At 39.3% G+C, this 25,604-nt stretch overlaps 2 protein-coding genes across 3 annotated transcripts in view; one reads left to right on the top strand and one right to left on the bottom strand.

Annotated features, from left to right (window-relative positions):
• vstm4b (V-set and transmembrane domain containing 4b) overlaps positions 1–25,369 on the top strand; it is a 33,653-nt gene extending 8,284 nt beyond the window's left edge. The window contains exons 3-8 of one of the 2 annotated variants that reach the window (XM_061966165.1): positions 20,407–20,460; positions 20,604–20,711; positions 20,835–20,868; positions 23,174–23,298; positions 23,709–23,770; positions 25,140–25,369. In XM_061966165.1, the coding sequence (XP_061822149.1) occupies positions 20,407–20,460; positions 20,604–20,711; positions 20,835–20,868; positions 23,174–23,298; positions 23,709–23,770; positions 25,140–25,265 (509 nt within the window). In that variant the 3' untranslated portion in view covers positions 25,266–25,369. The remainder of the gene's footprint in view (positions 1–20,406; positions 20,461–20,603; positions 20,712–20,834; positions 20,869–23,173; positions 23,299–23,708; positions 23,771–25,139) is intronic. The other variant, XM_061966166.1, reaches the window with a different exon arrangement.
• On the bottom strand, positions 9,758–17,432 carry LOC133610096 (uncharacterized). The gene is made up of 2 exons (XM_061966164.2): positions 17,191–17,432; positions 9,758–12,922 (listed from the first exon to the last, which is right to left on the bottom strand). Exons 1-2 carry the CDS (start codon positions 17,228–17,230, stop codon positions 11,835–11,837), a joined length of 1,128 nt encoding a protein of 375 aa, XP_061822148.1. The 5' UTR covers positions 17,231–17,432; the 3' UTR covers positions 9,758–11,834.
• Positions 25,370–25,604: the final 235 nt, after the last annotated feature.

The following is a 25,604-nucleotide window of genomic DNA, read 5'->3' on the forward strand; positions in this document are numbered from 1 at the left end:
TGCCCTATATTTGATCAGTAAATATGCAAATTCATCTTTTTACTGGGGGTGACAGGGTTTGTCCATGATGACAAATGACATGTCAACTAGCCATAAAAGTAAATGCACGTCTTCCCCGTACCTTTCATTAACAGAGCAGGCAAAACCTTCTCTTTCCTTCCACACTTCCTGCCTATAATAACACTAAATATTACTCAGTCACCACAATTTTCCGTGGGCGTGATCCTATTTGGCTAAGGCTTTGTCGGGTGACTTTGTGAGACAGGCCAATTCTGGGTCAGGCCGACACGCAGACCTGAACACGAGTTGTTGACGCTGGCCAGGCCAAAGAGTTTCCTCCCGATGTAGAATTCAGAGACTCAGCAGAAATGAAACAAATGAGTATTGTATTGAAAGGTGAGGACACTTTAAATTTGGTTCCGCATGACCAATAATTCCAAATTTTTACTTTTGCATTGAGTAAATTTGTCTAAATGAATGTTCAAACGTTTTAGTAATAGTAATTGTCAATAATGGATGGAAACTTTCAGCTCAGTGTCAATACCAGCAGTTAACTATACTTATGCACAACTTAATAAGGTCCACACCTCAAAGTTTGATGAATGAGGCTGTATGTACATTTATGTGTGGGACTCAGAAGTAATGGAATCCCTGACATCAGGTGACAAGTGGCCTTACAATAAAATAGGCGTACATTAAAATGCAGAAAACAGTGTACGCAAGAAAACATTCAGATATATTAAAGTGTGCAAACGCACTATTCCAATCCCATATCGTTGTTACATTCCAATCAACCTGGAATTGATCGCAGTTGTCTGTGTGCCTGAGCATGCCCAGGCCACGCTCCCTTATACATTCGAGCAAACGAAAGAGGGAGATTGTGAGCGTAAGACAGGAATGGTCGGGTCAGGAAGGTGAAGAAGAAGATGGATGTGCATGACCCAAACAGACAAGGGGACTCGAGATAAAGTAGTGATGCACCTTGTTTGATAAGATAATCGCTCCAATGATGCGTAAAACTTTAGAAGAGGTGAGTTATCCCTAATAAAGATATGTGTAATTTACAATAAAATGCGTTCATACTGTAGCCTGTTCACAGCCAGATTTGAGATTTATGTGAGAATGATGTAAAAGTATGTTTGAAATCGTTTACGTTAAAAATGCCAGCATATCAAAAAGGATACGAAAGACTTTGACTCTTGTTTGATTACTCAATTTATTATTTCAATGCAGTAGCAGCCGTATGTGACACAAAGTTGGGCCATTACTGCATCGTTTTAACTGCCATAATGTGCCACACTCACCGGCAGCTGCTGTCTGCCCGACTGGCAAAGCTGGTGGATTCACAGGAAGACATTTTGAAAGCAATAGGTGGCAAAAGATTACCTATATAAATTAATTAGATTAGTCAGAAGTCTGAGACTAAATCCGATCAATCTAAGTCTATGAGCATGAACTGATGAGGCCTACATGGATGAGAGGTGAAACATATTCTAAGACAAACCCAACAGTCCAGTTGCGAACCATTGAATGCCCCAAGAATACAATGAACAGGATGAATGAGAACATCAATTCACATCATCACAAATATTAATATGAATATGAAGCATTAAATGCATTGGCAAAAAAGTTAATTGTGTCTCTTTGCCTCAAACTTTTTTACATTGTTGAAATTAAATGTTGGCAAATGACCACCTCAGTGTCGCCAAAGTATTCACAGCCTGTAAAAATATGCTTACGTGAAGCATGACGTTGGCGTGAGGCACCGCACATTTTCCACATTTCTCATCCTTGCTGTGAAAATAGGCGATCCTTGCCAAGACATTTTACCTTTGCTAGCAAACATAGAACACTGGGATCCAATCATGTGATTTACATCACTGCGGTGACCCTTAAGGCATCCTATTAAGTCCTCTCCTTTACAGCAGTAAATGAGTCATTTTGTTATACTAGGGGTGTTCCTCAATGTTCCATTTTAGGTTCTCTTTTTTTTCATAACGTGGTCTATTCAACTAGTCCAGGGGTCGGCAACCCGCGGCTCCGGAGCCGCATGCGGCTCTTTGATCACTCTGATGCGGCTCAGCTGCATACTTGCCGACCCCCCCGATTTTTCCGGATTTCAGTGCCTTTCCCGGAAATCTCCCGGGGCAAACATTCTCCGATTCTCACCCAGACAACAATATTGAGGGCGTGCCGTGATGCCACTGCCTTTAACGTCCTCTACAACATACTGTATCGCCGCGTCCGCTTTTACACCATGCTATCTGCGTGCCGGCCCGGTCACGTGTAGTATGCGGCCTCTGCTTACATATGTAAGTGACTGCAAGGCATACTTGATCAACAGCCATACAGGTTACACTGAGGGTTAAATAAATAAATGATAAATGGGTTATACTTGTATAGCGCTTTTCTACCTTCAAGGTACTCAAAGCGCTTTGACAGTATTTCCACATTCACCCTCACACACACACACATTCACACACTGATGGCGGGAGCTGCCATGCAAGGCGCTAACCAGCAGCCATCAGGAGCAAGGGGTGAAGTGTCTTGCCCAAGGACACAAGGTGGGGATTGAACCCCAGTAACAAGCAACCCTCCGATTGCTGGCACGGCCACTCTACCAACTTCGCCACGCCGTCCCTTGTGATATAAACAACTTGTTGTATGAGGCTTCTGCAGACACATAAGTGACTGCAAGGCATACTTGGTCAACAGCCATACAGGTCACACTGAGGGTGCCCGTTTTAACAACCTTAACACTCTTACTAATATGCGCCACACTGTGAACCCACACCAAACAAGAATGAAAAACACATTTCGGGAGAACATCCGCACTGTAACACAACATAAACACAACAGAACAAATACCCAGAATCCCATGCATCCCTAACTCTTCCGGGCTACATTACATACACCCCCGCTACCACCAAACCCCGCCCATCTCAACCGACGCACGAAGAGGGGGGGGGGGGTATATAATGTAGCCCGGAAGGGTTAGAGATGCATGGGATTCTGGGTATTTGTTCTGTTGTGTTTACGTTGTGTTACGGTGCGGATGTTCTCCCGAAATGTGTTTGTCATTCCTGTTTGGTGTGGGTTCACAGTGTGGCGCATATTAGTAAGAGTGTTAAGGTTGTTAAAACGGGCACCCTCAGTGTGACCTGTATGGCTGTTGACCAAGTATGCCTTGCAGTCACTTATGTGTCTGCAGAAGCCTCATACAACAAGTGACTGGGCTCGCAAGCTGTTTGTACAGGTTGTAGATGGCGCTAAAGGCAGTGTCATCATAGCACGCCCTTATTATTGTTGTTTGGGTGAAAATCAGCAGACATTCGAGAGAATAGTTCTGAAATTCGGGAGTGTCCCGGAAAAATTGGGAGGGTTGGCAAGTGTGATGCTGTCAAGCGGCATTCATATAAATCTCGTGGGCCGCACTAACATTAAATTTTCATATTAAGTTGCGGGCCGCGTGTCTGAGACCCCTGGTTTATACATAGCACAAAGCAAAAAAAAACTTTGTATGCAGTGTTATTTTATTTTAAATTTCAAAAGAGTTTTGTGGCTCCCATTGTTTTCTTTATTTTGTGAAACGGGTCAAAATGGCTCTTTGAGTGGTAAAGGTTGCCGACCCCTGAACTAGTGGCCCATGAGTTCAGTTCAAAACACTTGTGAAAGAATGTAATTTTTGCAACAGATTATTAAAAAACACAAGAGTGCTTTCTGGAAATGTGGTCCGTGAAACAAATTTTGGTTGAATATCCCTGAGGTACAATAATGTTTATGGGAAACTGCAACTTAGCACAGGCGTGTTCTGGAATGCTTGTCAGTCCCGTAAACATCTGCTGCTGGAGAATAAAACCAAAAAAAGAGGAATGTGCATATTGCAGAAGTGGCATAAAGAGGAACACAAAATATGTACAATTGCAAGTTTGTGTTGCTGAAAACAAATAGAGGAAACAACAGGAAGCTGTAGGTTGCATGATTGAGAGCTTTGTTATCACACACTAAAGTCATTTGGATGGCAACAAAACACTGACGGCCTCAGTAGATGATGAATGCACAGAATCCCTATTCACTCCATCCCACATTAGCATACAGATGCTACCAGTGTTGGATTGGACTGTCATATATACGCTCTGCTTTGACTGTGTTAAAAGCTGCTGTGAATGAAGGCCACGTTACAGATGAGCATAGCAGCAGTTGTATTGCAGCTTCATCCCATTATTTAATTGCGTCAGCATGTGCAGCCTCACTCTGAAAATAAATTCTACAGTAATTATAGAGATTTTGGTCTGTAGATTCACACGAAAACCTCACAAAGAAAACCAAGATGGCATTAGTAGAGGAGTGATAGCTAAGGACTACCACAAGGACTTTACATAGTGTAGGCCACATTGAGTGGTACCTCAACCAAACTGATTGATTAAAGCCATTCTTGGCAGTCATCATATCTCATGTACAAAATTCTACAGAAATGTCTTTATTACTACTACAACTTTTTCCGCCTGATGATATTGCAGCCCTGATTATTGGCCGATGCCGATATCAATCCGATATCGCAAATCAAGACTTTATAAGACCACAATGAATACAATTTAAGACCAGGGATGTGTGTTCAGAATGAGAAAAATACAACTTTAATATTAATAATTGTCCATTACAGTGTTATGTATTTACTCGAGTAAAAATCCCAAAATGTGCACACTGACACAAGACATCTTGCTGCTTCTTATTCATGCCTGTGTGGAAAGCGGAAAATGAGGGGATTGATTACTCTCTGGTCTGCTTGTAACAATTTTTTCAAAATATTGGTTGCAGAGACATTTTTACGCCATTAAATTATGGTTTATGAACTGTAAAATCTACAGTTGGTTTAATGTTTTTTTAGGTAAGTGACATCATTGTTCTTGATAATCGGACCAAAGAGAAAAAAGATGTAGGCGCTGTAGTATCGAGGTTAATGTGTGTCTTTATTACGGCAGGTTTTTTTGACACTGAACTTATGTAACTGATTTTTTTACGTTTCAATGTTGGGAACTGATTTTTTTTTACACCAAATTATGCTGACAATTTCATTGAAAAAAATCAAGTGTTTTAAAATTCAGTGTATAAAAATTCAGTTCTGAAAAATTCAGTGTCGAAAAATTTGCTTCCCAAACTAGGACTAAAGCAATCAAGCGTGTCTCAAAACCAGCCAAAGAGGTGTCAAGTTTGAGGTCACATGACGCAGATCTTGCAAAACAGCATAAAAGTCAGTTAACTGGCCTAACTTGGCATGACACAACATAATTAACATTTCAGTGCGGCTCCCTGGATATTTTCAAACTACAGAAATGATTCCAATGGTTAATAGTGAGTGATACAATATGCCGCTAAACTGACGGTGATACACAATGTGACCAGCAGATGGTGCTGGATAATGTTCAGGTAAATATAAGAAGAAGACAGGTTACGATGCATTCTTAAAGGAATACATGTTTGAGTCGAAGCTCGTTGTTAACAAGACAAAGTTTGGTCATTAATAGATGAACACTACGGTGACCAAAGGAACCGAGATATTATTTTAAATAAGTGAACGTTTATTTTATCCTTTTGCCTTTATTTTGCGTCGTCTTTGTTGCATCTTTGTTGCTCTTGCTCGATTATAAAAGATGTCGATCTGCAGTAGAGAAGCAACGTTCACATATTTTAAATATTCAGTGTTTTATTGTGCATAGCTAATATTGCAAATCCCAAATTCTGTATTTTCGTGTACATTCAAGTGTCTTCAGTAAAAAACTAAACAGAACATCTCAAAAACGGAATTAACTTTAGTTATTCTACTGAGCTATATGACAGTCAGAATGTACATGAAATATAGAATGTGGAATTTACAATATAAATTAATAACAATAAAGCATATTGATAATATGCGTTGCATTCCTACAAACCACCTCCTGATCGACATATGATATCGGGCAAGAACAACAATAGGGTGACCATTTCCATGACACCAAAAAGGAGGACATTATGCGGCATATCAATAAATTACTATGGTGTACATAGGACTCTGGTATACTCTTATTTATAGTACAATTTTGAGTGGTTTAAAGATGATGTTTGTGTGGCTGAATAGGAAAAAATATTAAAGTCAAGTGTTTGTTAACAGTATTTGTATTTATTCAATACATTGTGGTGTTCAAAAAGTGACCACTGAGATGAATCTTTTCAATTGCAGAGTGCCACAAAGCATAACATGTGTGGACTTAAATGTAGTTAACATATATAATTTAAAAAAAATGCCACAAAATTTTTTCCACATCAACATCAAGGCTGCTTGCTGCATATCTGGTTGCGTTATGCAGAATATGGGCCAAACAGTTTGCAGGGAGCACATCTTTTTGGCTCAGTTTCAGCTTCTGATACACACTGTTATGTTTGCCACAATTGACACTGGCATTGTCTGCTGCATATGCAGACATGTTTTTCACCTCTAAGCCAGACATCTCAAGTTTTGCCAGCAGCTGGTTTGTTATGGCTTCTGACGTTTCGTTGCTGTCACTATAAAAATCCAACAGGACATGTTGGATGCCTTCATCAAAGTGAAAATACCTTACCACAATGGGAAAACACTTATTTGTTCCTTTATTTGAGGCGTCGGTTGCTACGGAAAAGGGTAGGTTGTTTTCTTTTATGTAGTCTGTATGTTCCTGTACTGAATAGTGAGCGATGACGTTCTCGCACAATGCCTTGGCTTTCGTTCAGCCACAGGCCATCCCTTTAGCTGTGGGATAGTCACTGAAAATCTCCCGGTCCACTTTCATGCCGCAGTCTAAACTTCTGTAGGACTGGTGATGCTTTACAGCAGTGGTTCTCAACCTTTTTTCAGTGATGTACCCCCTGTGAACATTTTTTTAATTCAAGTGCCCCCTAATCAGAGCAAAGCATTTTTGGTTGAAAAAAAGAGATAAAGAAGTAAAATACAGCACTATGTCATCAGTTTCTGATTTATTAAATTGTATAACAGTGCAAAATATTGCTCATTTGTAGTGGTCTTTCTTAAACTATTTGGAAAAAAATATGTAAAATAACTAAAAACTTGTTGAAAAATAAACAAGTGATTCAATTATAAATAAAGATTTCTACACATAGAAGTAATCATCAACTTAAAGTGCCCTCTTTGGGGATTGTAATAGAGTTCCACCTGGATTCAGGAATTTAATTCTAAACATTTCTTCACAAAAAAATAAATCTTTAACATCAATATTAATGGAACATGTCTACAAAAAATCTAGCTGTCAACACTGAATATTGCATTGTTGCATTTCTTTTCACAGTTCTTTTTGACAGACATTTTAGTGAGGGTCAAACCATCATGGCATGGGGGAAACTCTGGGTTTATGGTAATGAATGGAATAGCCTACTTAATTTGATGTTCAGTTTATGAACATACATTACATTACATACCCCCAGGGTACCATTTGAGAACCACTGCTTTACAGCATGGTACACCTTGCACAGCTCCGCAGCAGTTATCTTGTCATCCAGGGGCGACGAAACTTCATGAAAAAATGTCCTCATTGAAGAGGTACCTGCCGCATGTTTATTACTTTTATGTTTATCCGTACCCGCATGCCGTTCAATTGCAGCTTTCCCCTGACTACTTACGTCGACATCACATCGACAAAGTGTGCAGAAGCCATGGAATGAGTCTCGACTGCTTTTCGTTATAAATTCGTGCTCTTTTATCCATGTTTACTTTTTTAACCAACGATAAGCAGATTTGTATCCGACACAGCTCTTAGCCAATCATTTGATACGTTACTGCGTTGGGGGCATTTTTTACGGTCTTTGATTGGCTATCGCGCTGCAGCCCAGCAAAGATGAAAAAACTCCGCTCTTTAAGCCTAGTGCCTCAAAAAGGAGGACAAATACGTGTCCGGCTTGAAGCTGCGCCGGACGCCGGACAGGGCATTAAAAATCCGGACTGTCCGGCCTAAATCCGGACACCTGGTCACCCTAAACAACAAAGATGCAACAAACACTGCGAAACATAAATGCAAACATCCACATTTTCTATACAATATCAATGTTCTGCAGAACTTTGCTGAAGAACTCTGCCTCCGTCTGACACTCGCTTTCAGGCTTTTTTGCGCTGTAAACAAGCCCCGCCCACTCTGCCCTACTCTGTTCGTTTCCATTATGCCAAGGTAGCCCAGTTAACAACTTTTTTATGCTATTTTGCAAATACCCGTGTCACGTGACTTCAAACTTTACACATCATTGGCTGGTTCTGAGACAGGATCGATTGCTTCTGTCTTAATATAGCGGAAGTGAGTCTTGCATTCTGAAGCAGCATTTTTTGTCAGAGTTTGTAGGTGCCGAACCCCAAGATGCAGAGAAGGCGGAAGGCGTTGTGCAAGAAAACATGATTTAATTCAACACTATGACAAAACAACAAAGAAAAAAGTAACAAAAGGCGCGCACAAGGCGGAGAACAAACTTGGCTATGAACTAAAATAGCACAGAGGCTAACTGTGGACAAGAAACCAAAAACACTTACTGTGACACGAAGGAACTAGGACATGAGCAGAGTGAAACCAAAAGTAGACAGAGCTACAACGACAAGTATTAAGAACAACGACACGACAGGTAGGAACGACAATGATCCAGCAATGACTGGAGGAGAAGGCAGGTTTAAATAGTAGCTGGCTGATTGACACCAGGTGTGGCCAGGTGCCAATCAGCCACAGCTGAGGGGAAGCAGCACTCAGGGAGACACTCAGGAAATTAAGACAAAATAAAAGCGCTGACAGGAAACTAAGACAAACAGAGAAAAAACTAAAACAGTCAAACTGTCAGGGACAAGCCTGACATTTTTTTTACACTGATTTTTTTTTTACACTGAATTTTTATTGACTGAATTTAAAACACTGAATGTTTTCAATGAAATTGTCAGCATAATTTGATTTGAAAAGATTCAGTTCACAAAATTCAAACGCCAAAAATGTGGTTACATAAATTCAGTGTCAAAAAAAAGCTTTCGTAATAAAGACACAAATTAACCTCCATACCATAGTACTCTGACTTGCCATACTGTGAGAAGTGGGACGATCGTGAACTAGCAGACACAAATTGCTACCATGTTTTATCGGCAAGGAAGCTAACACCCATTTTACATCTATAATGGGAAGCACAAAAAACATGGGGTGCCAATTTGATACATTCAGTGCATAAAGGCTGTTATGACCAATTCAGTGTATTTCTCTCCAGTTTACTGTATTTTAAGCTCCATAAACTTTGTCATTTAGGTGATGAAACAAATTACTGTAATAATTTAAAGGGGCCCGATTATGCAAAATCAACTTTGCTTACCTATTGGTATCTGTTTTTGTGTATTTGGGATCTGCTACATCCCAACAATTTGAAATCAAACCATGGAGGCATGGCGGAAATATTTATAAAACAATATTGCCTTCCGTCATACATCCTCAAAAATGACCTTAGAATTTTCCCCAAGTGTGACATTGTTCCCAGGTGTGACGTCAGCGGATTATCCATATATGGTAGAGATTAGGGGTGTGGGAAAAAATCAATTCGAATTCGAATTGTGATTCTCACGTTGTGCGATTCAGAATCGATTCTCATTTTTAAAAAATCTATGTTTTTTGTAATTTTATTTTATTTTATTTTTATTTTTTTTAAATTATCAATCCAACAAAACAATATACAGCAATACCATAACAATGCAATCCAGTTCCAAAACCAAACCCGACCCAGCAACACTCAGAACTGCAATAAACAGAGCAATTGAGAGGAGACACAAACACGACACTGAACAAACCAAAAAATGAATATTATCAACAACAGTATCAATATTAGTTACAATTTCAACATAGCAGTGATTAAAAATCCCTCATTGACATTATCATTAGACATTTATAAAAAAATAAAAAGAAGAATAGTGTCACAGTAGCTTACACTTGCATTGCATCTCATAAGCTTGACAACACACTTTGTCCAATATTTTCACAAAGATGAAATAAGTCATATTTTTGGTTCATTTAATAGTTAAAACAAATTTACATTATTGCAATCAGTTGATAAAACATTGTCCTTTACAATTATAAAAGCTTTTTACAAAAATCTACTACTCTGCTTGCATGTCAGCAGACTGGGGTGGATCCTGCTGAAATCCTATGTATTGAATGAATAGAGAATCGTTTTGAATTGGGAAAAAAATCGTTTTTGAATCGAGAATCGTGTTGAATTGAAACAAAATCGATTTTGAATCGAATCGTGACCCCAAGAATCGATATTGAATCGAATCGTGGGACACTCAAAGATTCACAGCCCTAGTAGAGATTTACCCAAAGTGCCTTGCGCAAGTGCACCATTGTAGTCCACACTGTAGTCAATAAGCTTATTTTTTGCTATCCTCTTGTTGTGGGACAGATTGGCTCGTACATGCACATGCATCCTCCACTGATGCCATTTCTAATACGAAGTAGCGTATAGTTCTAACTTATAGCTGTCTGTAGACTTGCTATTAAAGCGCTAAAACTGCAACATGGATGACGGTGGGAAACATAGTTGAAGTGGAGGCACGTATATAAAACCAGAGCATCCTTAAGAGACGGTCAGAAAGCAGCATTAAAATGCTCTGTAAAACATAATCCATGCAAAATGTTGACCAAAGAACCACCATTACATGCTATGTAGACCACAATGAACAAATATAATTAATATGATCCCTTTAATACATCCCATTATTAACCTTTAATACATCCCATTGTTAACCTTTATTTTTTTACAATAAGGCAAGCCCCAGTCCAAAATTGGCCCATTGGCCGCACTTTTGACACCCCTGGTTTACAGTGTTTCTTTTAAGGAAAGTGCAAGTGCAACAAGAAACTATTAAGTGTATAAATGATTGTTTTGTTTAATAATGTAAAATTCTTTATTACTTGATGTGCAGCATTACTAGTTCCAAGTTGTGCATCATTAATAGTTCCAAGCTGTTGTGATGATCAGTCATCTTTAGCTGAACAATCATTTGAAACATCTTTGAAACGAACTTATATGAATCGCTCTTACGTGGGCTATGCAGGCTGGCCCTGGGTGCTGCTGGATAGAATTGCTGAAATGAAGGCAGGAATGGACTTTTCATATTGGAGGCTAATATTGAACACTTTTGACCCATGCCGATAAATTCCGATACACGTTTTTTGGTTGATATTGGACCGATATCTAATTTTAATATTGGCTCAGGACACCCGTAGCTATTACTGTATTAACAAAAATATAAACTGACCCTGAACATAAGAACATCCCGCTTTTCCAAGATCCATTTTTTGTGGGAAAATAACACAAAAAAAGAATAAATCAATACTTTAAATCATGTTTTCAATATCAGTGACATAACTTGTACTGTAGATTGCAGTCGAAAATTATGAATTTCTTAGCTACTCTAAAATTGGAATCGCGACTCTTCTTCTGTTGTTAGCTAACTTGCCCAGCCTTTAAGACACGCTGTGTCACGGCTGCATCTCTCCAGGTCTGGTGTGTGAGTGACAGGAAGAAAAGCTCAGACTCACCTGAAGCGAACACATTTGGCGTCACCTGTTAGTATGCATGTATAAATATGTGAACCCTGAATGTAAGACAAATGTCTTCTTCAGACTTTTCAGACTTATATCAGGGTCAACCTCTTCTTTAATGATCCAGACAAGGTCCTGCATCTGTTCTATGATAGAGTACATACAGTAATCCTTCCTGACACTTTTACTTGACATTTCAATGTTGTCATTGTTTTGATGTCATAGTCTTCCATGTTTTGTTCCCTTGCCTCCCTGTTACTCTGCATTGTCAAATTCAAAACCATCCGTATTCGTTCCATGGAACTCGACGAAAATGTTCTGCATAATGTTGCCGTGTAAAAATGGCATTATGCCCATTGAAATGTTGAATTCTGGGTTTTCAATGACAACGTGATCATTGTCCTCACTTTGAATACTAGTTGTGTCGCTGTCGCTTTCTTCTGTTGTTGGCTCGCTTCCTTCATGATTGGGATCATTGTCGCTATCTTCGGCATTGTCAACATGTTCCTCATCGTCTCCGATATTGTCGTCATCGTCTTCGACATTGTCGTCATTGTCTTCAACATTGGCATAATTGTCTTCAATATCGTCGTCAATGTCTTCGATATGGGCATCGTCATTGTCTTCAGCATCATCGTCCTCAATATTGTCGTCATTGTCTTCAGCATCATCGTCCTCAATATTGTCGTCATTGTCTTCAGCATCATCGTCCTCAATATTGTCGTCATTGTCTTCAGCATCGTCGTCCTCAATATTGTCGTCATTGTCTTCAGCATCGTCGTCCTCAATATTGTCGTCATTGTCTTCAGCATCGTCGTCCTCAATATTGTCGTCATTGTCTTCAGCATCATCGTCCTCAATATTGTCGTCATTGTCTTCATCATCGTCCTCAATATTGTCGTCATTGTCTTCATCATCGTCCTCAATATTGTCATCATTGTCCTCAACATTGGCATCATCGTCGTCCATATTGTCATCATTCTCTTCAACATTAGCATCGTCATCAGAATTGTCATTGTCGTCAATATTATCTTCATTACTGCTATCATTGCCTTCATTATTGGCATCGTTGTTTTCACTGTCTTCATTACTGACGTCAAAATCTTCAATATCACCATCATTGTCATCACTACTAGGATTGTTATCATTGTCACCACGGTTCCTATTAATGCCTTCCATATTGGCGACATTGTTGTTGTCAATGTTTTCATTGCTATTGTTTTCAGGTTGCCTTGGGATCACCTGAAAGGAAATGGTGATCTCCTGGTTGGAGACACAAACATTGACTCGAAGGGCGCCCACATTTGGGGCTCCTCGTCCTAGCCTCCGTTGGAATCGGCGACCTGAAACACAGTTGAAACATGTTGCCGAGTTGAAAATATAGAGTATTAAGAGACGTGCAAACATGATAGCGCACGCAAAGTTGACCTGTTAAGCTTTTGCGCATCGGACTGTCTCTTAAATTAACAAAATAGAGAGCACAATCCATTTAGCATGTCTATCTTAAAGTACATGCAGAAAATATGTTGATGTATAGAACTCCCACAACAGTAGGAGATACAAATATAATCATTTAGCTCTTGCAATGTGAATTATCGAGCATGAAATCTATATTAAGGATGTCTGAAATATTTTGGCACACAACTGGCTGTGCCGTGGCACAGAAGGACACAATTAATGCAAAACGACGGAAGAGAAACGAGGATCTTCCGTGCCTGTGTCGATATTAGACATACCTGTATCTTGTTCAGCAATTTGATCTTTGAGCTGATGAATGACTGCCGTGGTCTCCTGGCATTGTTTTTTAATGGCGTTTGTTTTTTTCATGTAGGAGATATAATGTCAACCTATCTCTTGTATGAAAAAAACGTAATGTAATTGCTGGGATCTTACTGACGTCACGTCCGACTCACGTCCCGTCCCGCCCAATGAATCTGTGTGGTGGTCAAGCTAGCTCTGTTCTCAATGGGTACTCGGCATAATTTCTCAAAGAAAAAAATGGCCTATGCTTGTGTTGTTTTCGGCTGTATGAATCGTTCAAATCGCGAAAAGTATTAACCTTTCTTCAGAGTTCCTTGAGAGGTAGTTAAAAAGGGAGGGAGAGTGCAAGATTTTACGAAACAACGAGAAAAGCATGCAACTCACGCTCCAGTCCAAGGGAGCAGAGTCAAAGAATGCATGAGTTTGCAATGATCACTCCGTTAAATGTTTGTTTTTTGTACTTTTAACGTTTATTATTTCCCATTTAAGTATTGTCTTGATATAATTTGTATTTCTTAAACATGTGTTTGCTACAAGTGTCTCGAAAAGCACCGACTCGGCGAGAAAGAAAGCAAATGTCAGCAAAACCTATAAGAGTTAAGCTTCTACCAAAGCCAACGATCATAAATGAAGCTTTCAGCACATACACAATGTTGACATCTATAGTTATATTTTGATTAATACGGGGATAACGCGCTACTCGTAAACAGCGCGTGCAACAGCAACAAACATCAGTAGACACAAAGTTAAATCATGAAATGCAACCTTACCCGAGCCAAAACGATGCATATTTATCCAGGAGAGTCTTGATACCAATTTCCTTGACCTAGCCACACACAAAGAAGTTGTAGACCTCCATGCTTTTCCAAGTTTTAATGTGTTTTGTCGTGTAGAATCATGTCTGGAGCACACGGTATACAGCACACGGGCAGTATAGCTCGGTTGGTAGAGCGGCCGTGCCAGCAACTTGAGGGTTGCAGGTTCGATCCCTGCTTCCGCCATCCTAGTCACTGTCGTTGTGTCCTTGGGCAAGACACTTTACCCACCTGCTCCCAGTGCCACCCACACTGGTTTGAATGTAACTTAGATATTGGGTTTCACAATGTAAAGCGCTTTGAGTCACTTGAGAAAAAGCGCTATATAAATGTAATTCACTTCACTTCACTTCACACAATAGTTCAATATGTCTAAAAACGCGACTGATGTATAATCCTTGATATCACTCTACACATCTTTTTTTTTTATAACGTATAAGGATTTATTCCATTGCATAGTTAGATTTTTTGCTTGTATCTGCTTATTGCAGAAAGATTTAAGCCTCTTTTGTACTCAGATGTTGCGCGCGCTACTTGCTGTACAACAGCCTGGTTGACCACCACTGGTTTTCACTTACTGGAAGAAGTCACGTATCGGAATAAAAGCAGTATGCATTTTCTTGTGTCTGGATAATTCGAGCTCATGCCAGAGTGCACCTTTGGCGCACAAAAATTGGGTTCTGTTATAGATTGCATTTCAGGACAGCTTCTAAAATGCTCAGAAAAGTGGAACCTCTATTTACAAATTGTTTTTTAAAACTGGTTTGTATATTGAAAAGTTTGTATAGTGAAGCAGAATTCCCATAAAAAACTATGTAAACATGAATAATAGGTTCCAGCCCGGACAAGCCTGCTTAGTGGCCTTGTGGTTAGAGTGTCCGCCCTGAGATCAGTAGGTCGTGAGTTCAAACCCCAGCTGAGTCACACCAAAGACTATAAAAATGGGACCCTTTACCCCCCTGCTTGGCACTCAGCATCAAGGGTTGGAATTGGCGGCTAAATCACCAATATGATTCCCGAGCGCGGCAACCGCTGCTGCTCACTGCTCCCTTCACCTCCCAGGGGATGGAACAAGGGGATGGGTCAAATGTAGAGAGTAATTCAACCACACCTAGTGTGTGTGTGTGACTATCAGTGGGACTTTAACTTTAACTTTAAAAGTCCCTACTTTAGTTATGGTTTCTACACTTGGAACACAATATAAAATACTTCAAGGTACTGTATATCAAACAGACATAACAAGGGGGTGATGATCAACTTTCTATGTAATAACAAAGTCAAAACAACAACCAGCTGCTGTGTGTGCTGCTCTGCAGACACGCGTGCACACAGACAGAAGTCACTAAAGTAAAGTTAAAGTACCAATGATTGTCGCACACACACTAGGTGTGGTGAAATTTGTCCTTTGCATTTGACCCATCTCCTTGTTCACCCCCTGGGAGGTGAGGTGAGCAGCGGGGAGCAGCGGGCAGCAGCGTTGGCCACGCCCGGGAATAATTGTTGGTGATTTAACCCCCAATTCCAACCCTTGATGCTGAGTGCCAAGCAGGGAGGTAATGGGTCCCATGGTGTGACTCGGCCGGGGTTTGAACTCACAACCTACCGATCTCAGGGCGGACACTCTAACCACTAGGCCACTGAGTCGGTTATGGTGCCTTCTTACAAACAAAATCACAAAAATCCCTAACTTTAACAACAATATTGCTACAATAATAAACATTTAAGAATGTAAAATGCACCCAAATTAATATTGACAGAGGAGCAGAAGAGAAAGGAACAGACAGCGGGAGATGGAAATGGAGGGGGAGCTTCGTCTGCGTGTTCTTGTTTGTAAGAGCGAGGGGCCACGCTGGAACAAGAGGAGGAAAAGTGTCTTCTCTGTTACTGTGATATAACCCTGCTCTTGCATTTTCCAAGCGAAGACCGACTTGGTGTGGTCACTTATTGTGCTGTGATGTGGTCATGCTTGTGAGCACCATTAATGTACTGTAAATGGTATGCTTTTTTTTTTTTACTCTTCAGCGTTTCGCTCCCTCTTTTCACACTGGTCTTTTGAGTTTTTTGCACTCTTATTGAGTGAGCAAGATGGACAAAACTTGTCAAAAGGCAAAAAAAACCAAAAAAAAGGCACACATGCTGGAGTGTTGAGACATGACTCTTCCTGTGCAGAAAGTAAAGTAGAAGGCTTTGCCTTCCCAACAATGTTTCGCCCTTCTTTCTTGCCTTCAGGTGCCTGAGTGAAACGTTTGTCCACACAGACATGGTTCACACACAGAGGCATATTGGGTTTTATCTAAAATTTTGCAAATCCATCCATTTTCTACCGCTTATCCCTTTCAGGGTCGCGGGGGGTGCTGGAGCCTATCTCAGCTGCATTCGGGCGGTAGGCGGGGTACACCCTGGACAAGTCGCCACCTCATCACATGGCCAACACAGATAGACACACAACATTCACACTCACATTCACACACTAGGGCCAATTTAGTGTTGCCAATCAACCTATCCCCAGGTGCATGTCTTTGGAGGTGGGAGGAAGCCGGAGTACCCGGCGGGAACCCACGCAGTCACGGGGAGAACATGCAAACTCCACACTGAACGATCCCGAGCGCGGGATCGAACCCAGGACCTTCGTATTGTGAGGCAGACGCACTAACCCCTCTTCCACCGTGGAAAAAGTTCTAATAGAGGGGTTTGGAAATAAAAGTTCCACTTGTGTGCTCCATGTTTAAAATCATACCAAAATGCCACACGTAGGAGCATGATAACATGAACGTGGTGGGAAATAAGTGTCTCCATGGTGTCAGCCGGTATAGCACAAGTGAAACCCTCCTTTAAATAGGGCGGGCTGCAAGACTTTTGCAATTGTTATCAATTGTACACGCAAAGTTAGTAGTTCACCTGCAACACCCACTAAAAGTACACTCAATTTTATAGTCAGCACAAATTATTCAGCACTTGTTGTTTGGATCTGATTAGATCAAGACCATTATGTATATGATTGAACAGTTTTATCCGCAATAGCTGTGGATACTTACGAATTGGACCATTGTGCTGTCCGTCACCTTGCACTTCCATTCTTCCTAAAAGAAATTTAGTTGCTTCCGGTGATTGCCATTTACTTTTCTTTCATTGGGTCTGCAAACAAACAAACTGCCATTTAGGGCGTGAAATCTTCCTCCACAACTTTGTTACCGTAGGAAACGGAAAGGGGAGCCCCATCTATTTAGCTCAATCAGCTACAATTGTTACACTTTAGTGGTCTGTATAAAGCGCTCGAGCCACAGAAAAGGCAAACACTAAAGTTAATTGTCAAAAACTGAAGCATTGGCCTCACCCCCAAAGCCATGTAGTGACATAAAAAAGAGTGACATCACATTTCAATACATCATTATATGTGTTGTCACTTTTTAAGACCTCGCCCATTGCTTGCTTTAGGTTTCTGGAACTGGTCTAATATAACAATGCAGTTGGTGATTAAATATATATTTCTTGTGCAGCTTCTGTGATATTGTGGCCCTTGTCATGCTGCATATTGCTTGTCATGTTAGTTTCTACTACTGTTCATTCATAGTTTTTTTTAATTGTTTTTTTTTTTTTTAATGAATAAAAAAAAAGAAATGCAATGTTTTAACAAAGACATTTATGTCAAAGTAATGCTGTCAATTACAGTGACATGCTGTTGTAATTATAGTGGTCAATCTGGTCCACAACAGTATGCATTAATGCAGCATTGGCATTGGTTTGTAAATCACTACATACGATCATTGCATATGATTATATACTTAGAGATGAGGACATAGGTACACTGTAAAAGTCATGTCTCTATGAAAGTAAATTCCACAGAGGTCTACACAATGATATGATATACACCAATATTCATGTAAGACATATTTAAAGCAAATGTATTTGGTGGTACCTGCACAGTTTGTATTACAATTATTAGAAGAACACCAGTGTTGCTGGCCTTGCTTTTTCTTTAAGTACACTTTTTGCCGTGCACCTCTTTATTTTTGTTTTATTAAGTTTTTTGGAGAGTGCGTGTTTTTCCTGTATTTAATAAAACGACAGTAACCAACATTTTAACAGTAGATTTACCTGTTCGCCCTGGCGTCGCCGATGAAGGACAGCGTCTCAGGTGTGCAGAAGCATGTATGCCCCGTCATTCCTGTCGATGGTGTTGGCCCTTCGCTTCCTTCATCCATCTCTTGTATTTATTAGTTTCTGTAAAAAATTACTTTTCCTTGGCTGACAGTTGTTGTGTGGTGGCTTCATAATGTTGTGTTCCGGAAGTTGGTGCGTTGTCTTAAGTTGCTCCGCTGTCACTTCCGTTGTGTCGGTCGCGTCTTGTGGCTTCAAGTTGTGTTGCTGCTTTATATTATTCTGTTGTGTCATTTGTATTTATTGTGGCTTTTGCAATCATGCTGTAGCTTAACGTTTTTGTGTTGTAATTCATGATATTGTCTTGTGGCAATTGCATTTGTTGTGACCTATCTCGACCAACGTAGATGTCCGCCATTTTTGTGTTGATGACGCACAGATGGGCAGACAGACTTCAATAAAGTTTAAAGTCCTTATCATTAAAAGTGATAAACTTCATTTAAAGTCTGCTGTTCTTAAATCCAATGTTTTCCTTTTTCCAGTATCGATAAAATCGATTAATTTCCTTTTAAAACGATGTTGGATAGATACCCATCGTCCAGAAGGCAAACTTGCTGAGCACGGATTGATGTACCGGTAGTTGAATTCAAGGAATATAAATTAGGGATGTCCGATAATGACTTTCTGCCGATATCCGATATTCCGATATTGTCCAACTCTTTAATTACCGATACCGATATCAACCGATATATACAGTCACGGAATTAACACATTATTATGCCTAATTTGGACAACCAGGTATGGTGAAGATAAGGTACTTTAAAAAAAAAAAAAAATAATAAAATAAGATAAATAAATTAAAAACATTTTCTTGAATAAAAAAGAAAGTAAAACAATATAAAAACAGTTACATTGAAACCAGTAATTAATGAAAATTAGTTAAATTAACTGTTAAAGGTTAATACTATTAGTGGACCAGCAGCACGCACAATCATGTGTGCTTACGGACTGTATCCCTTGCAGATTGTATTGATATATATTGATATATAATGTAGGAACCAGAATATTAATAACAGAAAGAAACAACCCTTTTGTGTGAATGAGTGTGAATGAGTGTAAATGGGAGAGGAAGGTTTTTTGGGTTGGTGCACTAATTGTAAGTGTATCTTGTGTTTTTTATGTTAATTTAATAAAAAAAATAAATTAAAAAAAAGATACCGCTAATAAAAAAACGAAACCGATAATTTCCGATATTACATTTTAACGCATTTATCGGCCGATAATATCGTCAGGCCGATATTATCGGACATCTCTAATATAAATCGATTTACCAATTAATCGTTACAACATTAGTAAACACAAATCATTTTAAAAGTTGTTTAAAATATAGTTTAAAGCAATGGAAATTTAATTGGAACAAGAACAAGGAAGAACTTTGTATACTTACACATTTCATAACCCAGCTTTACCGCAACTTTCCTGAGATCGTTTGTGTGATTATTCATATTGTTCAAGGTGGTGTTATTTAAAAATAACTGTTGGGAACTCAGGAGGACAAAAACGATAAGATTATTTGGAATTGTTATTTGACAGGTTCCTTTAAAGACAGAGAAAACATCTTCAAAATTCCACACTTGTATTCCTATTTGCTCCAAAATGTGTATCCTGGGCATCTATGCGCAAAGTTTTATGTAAAGCAGTGTTTCTATGCAATTCAGCTCACGGTACTACAAAATGGGTAAAAACATAACTCACACCTTTTCCCTTTTTCCTGATGTGTTTCTTTTTCTCCAGCTACTGTATTTCCCGGTATCATTAGATGTAGGCAAGTGTACATACTAGAGTGTCTTACTGTCTGTATTTGTGGCTATACAGTAGCACGTTACGACGGCCCTTTAAAATTACAAATGCGGTTAAGAGACATAAAAGATGTATCCCAATTTTAGTCAAGTGCATTTTCCTCGTCTATGATAAAATATGCACTTTTTTGTGTCTCGCCAGTTTTAACGTGAACATGTAGTCGCACTGCTAAGTTTAGCTTTGTTTTACCAATAAATTCAGTGTGGCAGCAAAGGAAGCCACAGTGATGACTATTCCCTCTACATGTTTCTTCTCTCACTGTGTGTCCATTTTTTTTTTTTTTTCTTGTGCAGTACATTTGTTTCCGGCCACCGAGGCCAAGGAAAGCTTGTGGAGCTTGTTTGAAGGTAAGTGCTCGTAATTATAGCGTGTATGTGTGATAGTGATAAAAAGAAAAAGCCACCGCATTGTCAATAATAGGCACAAATAGCCCAGCCCAGTATGCTACTTTCTCAAATTCCAAACACTAAAATGTCCTTTTTTCTTGCAGATGTTTACCTTTGCGCCGTGCTGATTTGCTCAGTGGGCCTGCTGTGCATGTGTATGTTCACAGTGACGGTAACCTGCCAGTACATACAGAGGAAGCGGCGGTTAAAAGGTCAGCAGACAGAAATTAAACCATTCGCTATTGACCCATAACCTGTTTTGTCTGTTTCCTTCCTTCACTTCTTGTCCACCAACTCGTGTCTCTTCACTGTGCTAATGTTCTGTTTCTTTGCAGATAATTACCACCTGGTCAAAAGCTCACAAAATAGGTAAGACCTCATGTTTATTTATCCACACGCATCTCACTTGAAAGTGTCCCACTTACTGGTGGAAAAGAAGTAAAATTGCACATAATTCAGTGAGGATTCAATTTTGTGAACGTCAAAGGGTTAATTTTGCACATATTTTTCTTTTTCTCTAGCTGTTGGTAGTTTCTTTTAAATAAATGTATTGTCCTCAAAAATGCATTTGTCTTTAAAAAAAAAAAATCAAAAGGACCCGTGTGTTCACCCTCAGAAACCAGCAAAAAAATAAAGTAATCGTTTTTAACGTTTTCCGATAAACTACAATATTGAATAACAAGATTGGAATAATATCAAAATATTGATATTCTGATAACAACATTTCTTATACGTGTGTCGATTCTCATATAACAATATCAATATGTTGACATCTTGGGCTGAGAGATGTGCATTAGTAAGCAGGTGGAATGAGTTATTTGACAACTAGGCCATGTAGGGATGGGTGTTCATCACATTTGGTACCAATTCCTAGTACTTGGGAATCAATACCGGTAGTCAACGGTGCCAATTTTTGGTACTTTTGTGTGTGTTCAAATGTGTTGAGAAACGTTGTTTAAAAAAATAAATTGGCTATCTCGTTTTCTTACATTTCTGGGTGTCATTTGCAAGTACTGTGCTGCACTGTATTTCTACTATTTTTGGTATGCAGTTGCAATTCCAAGTAGAAGGCAGTAGTGTATAGACACAGCGTGTTGCCTTAGCAAGGAAGTAGTCTTTGCCATTAAGTTGACTATGCCAGTCTTGTCTATTGTTAAACCCTACAAAGTGTTTAAAATGTAAATATTGTACTTACTACGCACCAGCTGTTTGATTGTAACATGACTATTAGTTTTAATTTCATTACCAAATTTGGAGGTGTTGAAATTGGCACGTAAAATCGCCAATGCTAATCAATCGCATGTCTATGGCAAATTCAATGTTGATTAGAATCAAGCTAAAACATTTTGAAAAGTGGAGCCTTACTGTACATTTGAGCGCTTACTTCTTTGTTGGCATGGAAAATTTAAACATTACCTAGAGTCCGCTCTGATTCCTTGACTGCTTGTTTCCTGGCCAAGTTGTCATGACCTGTCATTCCAAGTCATATTCTGTTTTTGTGTTTAGTATTATTCTCCTTAGTTTAGTGTTATATTATGTTAAGTCTGCAACCAAACATTACATCACGTGCAACAAAGGCATCAAAATAGGGCACTGTTTGATTTCATGTGAATCAGTACCCGGTAGTACCGACAGATTTGGTCCGTACCTATTCCAAATTAGGTACCCACCCTAATCCTCTGTCAATACCTGTCAATACAATTTAAATACCATAGCGTTGGCAGGAACTACTTTTCCTTTCGCCTATCATTGTCAGCATCTCATGTCATTTAGTGCTTAATCAGACTAAATATGCCTGCTTTTCAGTTTATAGTAATGTCGCAACTTTTGTGTGCTGTACACGTAACCCGCCTGGTCCAGTCTGTGTGTCCTGCCATCGGACTAAAACTTCACAGAAAAGCTCACTGTGCAGCGCAACTCTTAAAGCGACAAGAAATAATGCTTATGTATGTACTCTAACTAGGAATTGTTTTAGTTATATTGTAAAACTTACAAACGTTGCTTGGAGTGATGAATGAGGAATCATTTCGAGCAGAAACGCGATGGAAAATTCTTCCGGTTCAACGAAAGAAACATGAAATATATTTTCAACTTGCAGCATCTGCAGTGAGCAAACTCGTCCAAAAGATGGCGCCATAGCGCAAACAGGAACACACGTTTTCATTGTCTTTGTCTGTTCTATGACAACTATTTGTTGAATACAAAGCATTCTGATTGTTGGCGAAGAAAATCCATAAATTAGCCGCAACGTTTTGCAAGCCGCAGGGTTCAAAGCGTGGGGGAAAAGTAGCAGCTTTTTGTCAGGAAAATACGGTAAATAATATTACACCTCCATCTTGTGTTTTTGTCTGATTATAATTGTGATAAAAAGTTGAATCATTCATTGATGTGGACAATTTTATGTATCTGTATCAGCATTGGTTTGGTGTAAAATAAGCAGTTAAAATGTTTATTTTGGCAACTTATATCAGCATATTTTATCTTCTGTTGATTTGCCAAAGTATCTGTCTTGATATCAGCTATACCGAATCCAGCTTTACTTGTTATGGTATCGATTTTGGAGTATTGCTCCCGGTATTGGAACCATTGATTGGTGTCAAAGGACTTGAGTCTTGTGACTTTCAAAATGGAAATGCAGCTGCTTTATATATTTTGCTCTGTTATTTGAACGCAGCTCAGGAGAAACTGTTACCAGTGTGGTCAGCGTATCTCCTGCTCTGCCAAAGAAGGAGAGAAGATACAAGAAGAAAAAGAGCAAACATTACCAAGAGGATATCCCACCAGAGATACCTGCAAAAGGTAAAAGCACACATCTAGTAACGTGTCCCAGTATGATTTTTTTTTGTAAATAAAACCTAAAAGTAGAAACACAGTGTTCAATTGGGTTGGGTTTTAGCAGCCTCTATAAACCTGAGTGATAACATTCTTGACTGAAGCTAACATGTTTAATCTAATCAAACCACATCTTGGTAATCAAGTGTTGGAATGCAATCTATCAGTTCTATCTATTCTAAACATTGATTTGATTTTCTTTGTTTAATGTGATGGCTTAGGATTCTGCAACAGTTGATGATTTGAGGTTTGTTTTTCTTAGCTGAGAATGCTGATAGTTGCTCTTTTACAAAGCCACAGCTTATTGTACTTATTGTATTTACTTCTCTGGTTTGAATTTTTTTTTTAAAACACCAACCCTAATTTCAACTCTGCAGTTCCCATTGGAGACAAAAGGAAACCAAAACTTTTAAAACCACAACCAAGGAAACTAGTTCTGGTGAGTACATAACACATTCCAAAATACAATGTGCACTCTTTGGTGTGATTATATTATGGATGCCAAAGACTGGAACACAAACCAGTCATCACCTTGGATGGTTGTTAGTCTCCATTGTTCTATAGACAATACTATATCAAATCCTTGCATGGTTAAATGTGTTGTCCTTTCAAAACGACTTCTGCATACCACTGGTTTGTTTTTCCTCAGCAGCCACCAATTCTTGGAAGTTTTCTCCTTTTTTTTTAAGGACACAGTCAAAAATACTGTTAACCCAAGTATAACAATTTCTAATTTTCCATAAGAAAAACTCATGTTGTTTTATATTTGTGGGATTTATTTATGCAAATCAAGTTACTTCTCTCCAAGCGAGCAAGTATTCCTGTCACTCACAAACAAAAACTTTCTATGTTAGCCTAATTTGCCTGTCTTAAGTAATATACTTGAGACTAAAATCTGAGAAGTACTTATTCAGATTAGACAAATAATTTGCTCAGCAAATTTTCTGAGAGCATATATTGTATCCTACACACATTCCCAAAGGAGTCAACATGTAAAACACATTCAAACCATTAATTTCAATTTACCCAACTCTGTTTTGTTTTTCTGCATACAAACTAACCACACAATTCAAACATGGCCACAAAGGAGAGGAAAAAAAAAAAATTAGTCATTAGTAGTATAAATCGGGCAGCACGGTGACAGAGGGGTTAGTGCATCTGCCTCACAATACGAAGGTCCTGAGTAGTCTTGGGATCAATCCCGGGCTTGGGGATCTTTCTGTGTGGAGTTTGCATGTTCTCCCCGTGACTGCGTGGGTTCCCTCCGGGTACTCCGGCTTCCTCCCACCTCCAAAAACATGCACCTGGGGATAGGTTGATTGGCAACACTAAATTGGCCCTAGTGTGTGAATGTGAGTGTGAATGTTGTCTGTCTATCTGTGTTGGCCCTGCGATGAGGTGGCGACTTGTCCAGGGTGTACCCCGCCTTCCGCCCAATTGTAGCTGAGATAGGCTCCAGCACCCCCCGCGACCCCAAAGGGAATAAGCGGTAGAAAATGGATGGATGGATGGATAGTAGTATAAATCTACCCTAATGCTATAACTTGTTTTTATTCTTTCCTATGATCCATCCTCCAACAATAGTATTAAGGATCAGTTTTGCTGCAGTGATTCTGAAATGTTTACAGATTTCAGAGAATCTATGGCATCCTAAGACAACTACTATATTTACTATAACCTTCTGGATAATTTCATAACAATCCTAGGCCAACACCTTGCTGATTTGCAGACCACTGACCACATCCCTTGTTCACCCCTTGTCTTCTCTCCATAATGTTCCTCTTGCTCCTCTGTCCCTTCATTGCCAGCCGAAGATAGTGGAGGAAAATCTGACCTACGCAGAACTGGATCTGGTGAAGCCCATCCCAGACGCAAAGGCGTCGCGCAATGGCACGGTCTACGCGCAGATTCTTTTCGGAGAACAGCAGTTATGAAGATGCAAACTCCATTCCTAAATGTGCTTTTACGTTATGTAAATATGGTTGTTTATTTATAGTCTGTGGTTGTTGTATTCTAATAAATACACATGTAAATTGTACATATAGTTTTTATACAAACTTTGACTGCCTTCACAAGCGATGATGGTGAAGTCCAAGATTTACTGCAAGACCACCAAACTGGTTGGAGTTTCAGAAATGTTATTTGTGCACTTTTTATGTGTGTGTGTGTGTCATAGATGGGTAGGGCTAGCGTAGGGTTGTAATCTCCCTGAAAAACAAATGAGGGACACAGAGAATAAAATAGCAGAATTCACAGAGTCTATTGTAAATCCC

The sequence above is a fragment of the Nerophis lumbriciformis genome, linkage group LG11 (assembly GCF_033978685.3).
Source record: "Nerophis lumbriciformis linkage group LG11, RoL_Nlum_v2.1, whole genome shotgun sequence".
Lineage (NCBI taxonomy): Eukaryota > Metazoa > Chordata > Actinopteri > Syngnathiformes > Syngnathidae > Nerophis > Nerophis lumbriciformis.